Below are 9,041 nucleotides of genomic sequence, written 5' to 3'. Positions count from 1 at the left end.
AAAGTCAGGGTCCGTGGGTGATTATTAGCCCTTAGGTTTGATTAGATTTGTTTGGTTTGATTTGATTGGATTGGATTGGTTTTAAGTGTGGTTAGATTGAAGTTGTCTGGTTTGTTTGTATTTTTTTACAGATTTGAAGGGTATTTTAGTTAATTTATGCGAAAAAGGGTTTAGCTAATTATTGGGTAAAGTTTAGGGGGTTTACGGCAGGTTTTTTTAGATCAGGGGGTTTAGCGTAAGGTACCCCTAAAATTAGGGTCCGTGGGTGATTATTAGCCTAAAAAAATTAACCGCTAAACAAAAGCTACTCATTTTTTCCCTCACTTTCCTTCAAACCAAACAGACGAAAGAAAGCAAAAACCCTAACTTTAACCAACACCTTCTCTTTAATACTCTTCACTAATTCAAAAAAATTAGAAAAAAATTCAAAATTCTTCCCAATGGATAATAATTCCCAACCAACAGAACCCTCAATTCCTCTCTACAAAACCCTAAGTCCCCTCTCCCTCACCGTCCCCATAACCACAGCTCCTCCGAATGAACCTCCACCGTCCGATGACGATCGACTCAATCCCTGCTCGGTTTTTCGCAATGAAATTTCTCTGTCTACTGGTGATTGCGCCGCTCTAGAGTGTATCGCCCCTGATTTTTTCTCCCTTGATGTTAATGATCAAGAGGAAAAAGCGGCCGAGCCGAAGACGCCGAGTTTAACAGGTGAAATGCTGGCCCAATCTCGGAAATCGAAGAGTGTTGCGGTTTCAGAGTCGAAATTGGAGAGTGTTAGTTGGTTTAGAGGGAATAGTAAATTTATTAGTCCTATGCTTCAATTGCATAAAGGTAATCTTTTACTGTTGGTTTATGATTTTTTGTTATTTGTAATGTTAATATTCTGATTTTAGTTCCTGGTATCGTTATCGAATAATTGAACTAGTTTTTGTTTAGGATTATTGAAGTATTCAAAGCTTAATTTTATTTCATAATTGTAATTTTGAGATTAGCAAAATTTTAAACACAAGCCCTGCTACTTAGTAGGACAAAAAGAAAACAATTGAGTTTGAATACACAAGTGCTAAGTCTAAAAGATAATACAGTTACTTCGACTAAGTAGACGGAATTTCACTGACAGCACAGGTTGTAGTATTAAATGCAAAATTAGTGAAATTGCACTATAAGATTTATATCGATTTTCTGGTTAAATAAGAAAGGAAAAGAATTTTAATCTTGTTGCGGAAGCTATTATTGATTTGTGCTAGTTTTGACAGTGTGTGTTGAATATAATGTTAGAACAATGCTGTATAACTGTAATGACCGCTCCTTTTTGGACCTTTAAATCATAATCATGACTGCAGTAAAACCGTGATTGGCAATTTGACATAAAGAGGGCTGCATTGTATTTCCTCTTATGTTATCTGATTATTAATTTTTTCTTATCAAACAATTTTTTGAACTTGTTAACATGAGGCTGTCTAGTTCTAAGAATTTAGCTCTAAAGTATAATGTAAACTAAAATTCTAGTATTGGTTGCGAGTTGGACTTGTTCAAGACTTTTACCCACTTTTTAGTGGGTCGTATGGCAGATACGGTGAGTTGGTTATAAAGTACTATTTTTTAATTATTTTCTTTTAGTTTCTGTTGTATACACGAATTCTTATGTGCTAGTGACTTGAGATCTGCACGAATGACTGTCAAAAATTATTCATTTAACGTGATGTAATTATAATTGGGTAAAGAGGTGGCATGAGTTTAATTTTTTATAAACTTTTATTCTCCCTCCATCCAATAAAGATATGCTCGCCTTTTGATCTCCATCCCAATTATAAGCCTCTTTCTTTTTATAAGAGTTTTGTTTTTGTTTCTTTCCTATTGTCCCTATTTAATATGCATTGTCATCAACAAATATTATTTATTTAAAAAAATCATCAAAATCTGTGAATTATATATATAATCTTTATATTAATAGAATTTAGTAGCAAATGACTCAACAAAATTTATTTCTATAATAACTTTAGTTTCTCAATTTGTGTGAAAGTTGAAGCCTATTTTAATGGGATGGAGGAATTAGTAGATAACTAGGACCATGGATATTTAGCTTTTCTTAAGTAGTATTTTAAGCCTTTTATTTTGTGCCGAATGTTGCAGAGATAGTAGATTTCTGTGATTTTCTTTCTCCTACTCCTGAGGAACAAGAGGCACGACAAACGGCAGTTAAAAGTGTTTTTGATGTCATCAAATATATATGGCCCAAATGCATGGTGATTGACATCTCTCTGTCATTTGAAATTAATAGAAGCTTGAAATCTAGTGACTAGTGAGGTCATGATAGTGCTATAACCTCGCAGGTAGAAGTTTTTGGTTCGTACGAGACAGGACTTTATCTTCCAACAAGTGATATTGATGTCAGTAAGAAGTAAAGTTTTCCCAGTGTACTGCCTGTTTTGACGCGTAGCTTAGTGGATTCACACATTTGGCCTTATTGTTTTCACTGCAGGTGGTGATTTTTCGGTCGGGTATAAAAATCCCACAAATTGGTTTGCAGGCTCTTTCTAGAGCGCTGTCTCAAAAGGGTATTGCTAAGAAAATACAGGTCTGCATCTTGGATGACTGAATTATTCTTATGCAATGAGAGATAATCTTATTTAAGTCCTTATGTCTCAGGTGATTGCAAAGGCTCGCGTGCCAATTATCAAATTTGTTGAAAAACGAAGCTGCGTTTCCTTTGATATAAGGTTGCCTCATTGTTAGTTTTTCTGTTATACATGTCGCATGCTTGAAGCTGCAATATAATTGTCAGTTTGTGTACCTTTAATCTTTTCATCTTTCTAACTATTTTCCTTACGAGGTTTTTAAATTGTTGTTAAACACTTCTTAGTTTATTTTATTTTGTTTTCTATTCTTTTTCATTAAAAAATTTACAATTGTAACAATAGCTTCATTGCATATTTAAAAAACAATGAGAGAGGATATGGAAGAGTGAAAGGGACACCTTTCAGAACTTTTTGTACACTCTGTTGTATTAACTACTCTCGGGTAATTTGGTATAGCTGTATGGTCAGCCATTAGCCTTTTTTAAGGAATATACTGATCTTGCACTTTCTTCCAATCGAGGAAGTAATTCTGTTAAACCATCTTATTTTATTTGCATTTACTGATATTCAAATGCTAGAGAAGGCTGTCTTTTCTTGTTCAATTTTGTTTATTACTTCTACTGCTGGTGATCTTCTAGTGATTTTCACAATTAGTAACATGTATTGCAGTATGACTCAAGAAGGGTCTAATTGAAATGGTTTTCAGATTATAGAACATCAAAGCATATTTGTTCATAATCTTTTGAAAACAATACAAGGAGCTTATGGATTGTTTCTTTTTGTTCGTGGTGTTTTGAACATTTATGTGAATATCAGTGCCTTTTTCCTCTATTGTAATCTTTGAAGTTAAGAGGCACTCGGTGTGAATTGCAGTTGAATGAATGCTGAAGTTTAACCATTTAACTTATGTTTTTTTTTTCAAATGTTGAATTGATGCTTTATTTTCATGATGCTGTTTTATTAAAAAAATTATACGGAAACTTTATGTTTTTTGTATTACAGGTATTTTACCATCTTGAAAACTTTGTTTCCCAATATGATGTGCTTCATGAATAATTTTAATTTTTCATCCTGAATACAGTTTTGATGTGGAAAATGGACCAAAAGCTGCAGAATATATTAAGGTTTGATAATATATTTAAACTAGGTGCATTCTATGTTGACTTATTTTTTTTACAAAGTAAATGTTACTTTTTCCACTTATCAGATGAAATTTAATTTTTTTCATTTAATGGTAAAATTGACAAAGTAAGACTAAAAACAAAGTTATCATAGGAAAAACCATTTGAACTATACTTCTAGATTACATCAACTAGACTCTCAGGACTGTAGTTCCTGAGTATGTGAAAAACACCCATGCTTGTGTGGTAAGTATAGTGTATTTCTGGTAACTTGTGTTTTATTCTCAGGATGCAGTTTGCAAATTGCCTGCCCTACGACCATTATCTTTAATCTTGAAAGTGTTCTTACAACAGAGAGAGCTGAATGAGGTAATATCCACATACTGATCTTTTTAATTAGGTAATTTAGAAGATTAGAAGAATTAATGTGTTGAACCTTGTTCTCCATTTTATCAATTTCCATTTCTGTCTAGCTAATTAGAATCCTTCAAAGTATGTAGGTATTCTCTGGTGGCATTGGTTCTTATGCTTTACTTACGATGCTCATGGCAGTGTTAAAGGTAACAATTTTATGGTCAATTTAGAAGTCCTGAAATTACGTCTAGCTTGTTTTATACATTATATCCTGGCTGTGAAAACTTGTTATGAGATGCATCACCTATATATGTATTCAAAAGCTTCAAATAATTCTGACAACAAAGTTCTTAGTTTAGAATGAGATATGAGCATTTTTTTTATGAGATTATTGCATATTAACCGATGAAAATGTCTATCAAATCTTACTATTTCTAATTTCATGCAACGCTTGATTTATTTCTTTAGGTAACCCTCTTCATCCTAAAGGTCATCCAAGTTTTCTTAAAATTTTAAAATAGAATCATACTTTTGATCAAAAGCAAGGATATCATTTTATCTGTTGAGCAGCTTATCCGTTATGTTGACCAATGGAAACATAATAGGATAATGTCGAACAAACAAGTTGAATTTTTGTTTTCTTAATCTCCTTTCTATTAAGTAGCTACTTGCAAGATCTGGATTGGAGCTCTTGAATCTGGAACAAATCATTTTGTTTGCTTGTCGAATTTTGAGTTCATAGGTCCAGAACATGTTCTAAAAATTCACTTCAGGAGCTCTTGGACGTTCTTTGTTATAATGATTTGGAAATGCTTACCGTGTTCAAGAAATGGTGAAAAGAATCCATCAGACCAAGAAAAAGTTATCAGTTGCTTTCAAATGAAAATCATAAGTCGTGAATTAGGCAAGAAAGGTTTTAGATTGGTGTTGTGAATTATGATTATGATAAAGGTTAGCTATGGTTAAAGGCACAAGTGGCTTTTTGCAAGGGTTTGAATGCCATCCATACCTTGCGTCATGTTTCTATTTGACTAGACTATATCACGAAATACAGCAACTGAACCAGGCAATTTTCTACGTTCTTTCTGATTACTTCACAGAAATGTTGCATTATACTCCGTTCGTCCCATTCTATTTGAGAAAATTTTGCATTTTGGGTGTCCCATTCTATGTAACAATTTCCATTTATAGGGTACTTCTCACACTAATTTTCTTCTTTTGCCCTCTTCAATTGATGCATTTAGAAAGAATACATTCACCCGTGTGAAAGTCCTTTTTTTATTTTTTGAAATTTTCAATGCTGTAATGTTTGAATAACTTCTTAGGTAATTGCTGACGCCTATTCTCTGGTAAATGCTCTTTTAATGGTACTGCCTTTACAAAATGATGCATTTGATGCTGCAGAATCTGAGGGAGTGCCGGATTTCATCCGAACATAATTTGGGAATTCTTCTGGTATGTTTCTGGAACAAACAGGTTTTTGTTTTGTAATTTCTTTTATAGGGTTGCGATAACCCCCATTTTTTAGGGTCTCTTTGGCTTTTTCCATCTTATGAACTATAGAAAAACACATAAAGTGGATTCATTAACGCTGATGTTTTGTTTTTCATGAGTATTATTCTCTTGGTTTATGTTTAATAGATGTGAATTGTTTCTGGGTGGCAGGTGCATTTTTTTGACATATATGGACGCAAGTTGAATACCACTGATGTTGGTGTATCGTGCAACGGGGATGCCACCTTCTTTTCAAAGCGTAGGAAAGGGTAAATAAGCAAAAAGATTTTCAGGATACTTATATTACCTTTCGTATAGCATGTCATAATCAAGAGGTCTCGAATGATTTTTCATTCTATTTTCTTTTTGTTTTGTTTTTAGGTTTGTGAATAAAGGACGACCAGGCCTCATTTCGATCGAGGATCCACAGGTAAACTTGCAAATTTGAAATTTTCCTTGCATGATGAGTCAACTTTTTAGGAAAGAAAAATTGTGAATCGATATAGTGAAAAAATTGGTATTTAATGTTTTTTGATTTTTCTTTTTATTGAAAATTTAGGCACCAGAGAATGACATTGGGAAGAACTCTTTCAACTATTTCCAGGTTTGCTCAGCAATCAACAACTCCTCTCTTTTTTATTGTTTTTAATTAGGAGCACATGTAGTTTAGAACTGGATGATTTGATGAACTTTTTTTGGAGCTATGATTTAAGGTAGAATTTGCATCAAATATAATTTAATTGATAAAAATAGCATGTGGTAAATAGTAGCCAGTCTCATTTGGGAATATGATATTTTAAGGCTATGTATAAATAACGTAAAAGTTTATTTTCTACCAACGAACCCAAAATATAATCATAGAGTTCCGCATCCAAAAGAGGGAACTGACTAATCCTACCCTTAGAGTATCAGATACTAACAATAAGTGATTTAAGTCTCTATCCCCATACCATGACTCGTAGCATACCACATTCCAGGTATCTATGAGTAGGATCCTGAAAGTTTAATTCTTTCTTTCCCTTAAATGAATTAGAAAAACTGAGCATGATGTAAATGGATTTTCTTTTTCTAGAATCCATGTGATCATTTGATTCTATTGTACTAGAGTAAAAAGTGGCAATTCTGAGGGGATTTTAGGACATAAATTAAACCTTGAATGGTGGGTATGTTTTGATGAAATCTGGTGGTTTGCACGACGATTGGGTTTTAAAGTAGGCCAAATGTTGTAAAAAGGCCAAACCTTTCGCAAAAGTTTCATAAAAGTCCTGACCTTTCAATTTTGTCCATTTTGGCCAAAAACTGATTATTTGGTTTCACAAAAGTCCAGACCTTTCAATTTTGTCGATTTTGGCCAAAAATGGATTATTTGATTTCACAAAAGTCCTGACCTTTCAATATTTGGCATGCCACATAGGCGCCACATAGGCGTCACATAGGCAAATTGAAATCAAATTGAGAGTTGGCCACAATTGAAACCAAATAATTTGTTCTTGGCCAAAATCGATAAAATTGAAAGGTCAGGACTTTTGTGAAACTTTTATGAAAGGTTTGGCCTTTTTATAACATTTGGCCTTTAAAGTATTATTTTACCTTGCAACTATACTGTATGGATTGTGAAGGGAAATGTAGAGCAATTTGGTGTATGTATGAAGGGTCAAGGAGGCTCTAACTGTTTGTCATTTATGTATATATTTTTGTTCATTGAGCTATTAACTATTAAGTGAATATCTGCCTATGTTAAGTGTCTCATTAAACCTATATAACCGAGCTGCATGACCACGAGTTTCTGTACTCTGGTTAACTCCTAAAGCTGATATTCCAGATTTAAGTAGTTCCTCTTTTACGTCACCCAGTGATTTCTGCTACTCTGATTTATATAGTTGAGAGGAATTTTTTCCATGAAATTGTCTGTCACGAGCATCAGAATTGTAATACAGTGCAGCAGATGAGTCGAGCTATTGACGCTTTTACAAAGTTGAAATTTATCATCTTTGTACAATGAAAAATTATTGCACACAACCGTTGCGCCATGTTATTCATGCAACAAACCAATTGTGCGTTAGCCATGTGGAAAATTGAATGATAAAAAAAATAAATAATAATTAAAAGATTCCCTATCGCAAATGCTCATTGGCTTGATGTAAAAATGACGTGGCGCAACGGTTCCATGGGATAAACACTCTTGTACAATGCAATTTCAGTTGAAACAAATGCCATTTTTGTATGTCAGAAATATAACATTAATTGCATTAAAGAAGGCTTTAGGGTTTACTTTCATCTCTGTGACTGGCGGAAAATGTGTGAAGTCTTTGTCCAGCAAATTTTGAGTTACTTTTCCTTGTTTCCACCAAACCAGATTTGCTAATATAGAAGGCATTTCCTTCATATTTATTTCATTGACTAGCAGCCAAATCCTTGTTGCAGGTCAGATCAGCCTTTTCAATGGCCTTTTCAACTTTGACTAATCCAAAGACCATCTTAAGCTTGGGTCCAAACAGGAGCATTCTTGGTACCATAATTAGACCCGATCCCATTTTACTGGAGCGCAAAGGAGGGCGCAATGGGGACGTAACTTTCAGTAGCCTGTTACCTGGAGCTGGGGAGCCAATACAGTCTCATTATGACCACCAGGAGATTTTAGGCAACTGGCAGTTGGATGATGATGAAGGAGATTTGCCAAGGGGAGGTAGAATTGCTGAAGATGGTGGGGCCGAGTCCTCTGGTAAGAAAAGGAAATCTTCTTCTAAAGACAAACATGCTAAAAGAGAGGAAAATGGCCATGCGGGGAATGTCGGCCGTGAAGAATCTGGCTCGAGGAAGGACAGGAAGAGACCGCGATGGAGACATAACCGTGATAGAACCAATGGGTTTTCCTATTGAGGTTCATGGATCCTGCCAATCTCTACATAGCTGTTTGCAAGCGTTCATCTTCAGCATGTGTCCGGAGACTGTTCATCAGTTTTTTTATGTGTGGGCGAAGGATTTCCTACAATCACTGAAATGGTAAACCATTATCGGGTTGCTTGCCGCTAATGACATGTTCGCATTTTCAAACAGCGGCTAAAGACAAGATTGTAAGATGGTAGGTTAGCTAGCCGGTTTCGAGCCTGCAATCAGTGGCTTGAATCTGGCCAAATTTTGCCTTTCATACATGCTCAATCCTTTGTGGTGAGACAAATTTTGGAGCACAAGCAATTAGCAACACAATTTGTTAAGAGTGATTTTTGTTGTACCATTAAATGCAGTTATATATTACCATTTAATTTTTATTAATTTATTTCTAAATAATCTGTTATATCTCTAAATGTTTGAGTGAAATGTATATAATATAACATGTATAATTTCTTATACTTGTCAAAGTTCAAACTTCAAATCCGCTATTTGTTTGGTTTATTATGAATTTTTTTAATAAATTAGAATATATGTTGTAAAGACCAAGGCTGAGAAAACTTCATGAGAACTAACACTGAAATTCATGAAAGTTAGC

General features: G+C 34.2%; 1 protein-coding gene across 2 annotated transcripts; it reads left to right on the top strand.

The window, feature by feature from the left end:
• The first annotated feature begins 303 nt into the window (after positions 1-303).
• On the top strand, positions 304-8,827 carry LOC126668071 (uncharacterized). 2 transcript variants are annotated; one of them, XM_050361289.2, is made up of 13 exons: positions 305-837; positions 2,140-2,252; positions 2,340-2,396; positions 2,489-2,584; positions 2,656-2,726; positions 3,667-3,709; positions 3,995-4,075; positions 4,207-4,266; positions 5,465-5,515; positions 5,726-5,823; positions 5,936-5,984; positions 6,114-6,158; positions 7,979-8,827. In XM_050361289.2, the coding sequence occupies exons 1-13, from the start codon at positions 441-443 to the stop codon at positions 8,432-8,434; spliced, it is 1,617 nt and encodes a 538-aa protein (XP_050217246.1). In that variant the 5' UTR covers positions 305-440; the 3' UTR covers positions 8,435-8,827. The 2 variants fall into 2 exon arrangements, with proteins under 2 accessions (XP_050217247.1, XP_050217246.1); XM_050361290.2 differs by lacking the exon at positions 4,207-4,266 and having other exon boundaries at positions 304-837.
• Positions 8,828-9,041: the final 214 nt, after the last annotated feature.

The sequence above is a fragment of the Mercurialis annua genome, linkage group LG2 (genome assembly GCF_937616625.2).
Source record: "Mercurialis annua linkage group LG2, ddMerAnnu1.2, whole genome shotgun sequence".
Classification (NCBI taxonomy): domain Eukaryota; kingdom Viridiplantae; phylum Streptophyta; class Magnoliopsida; order Malpighiales; family Euphorbiaceae; genus Mercurialis; species Mercurialis annua.
The sequence above is the reverse complement of the archived record's forward strand: the minus strand, read 5'-3'. Positions and strand labels throughout refer to the sequence as shown.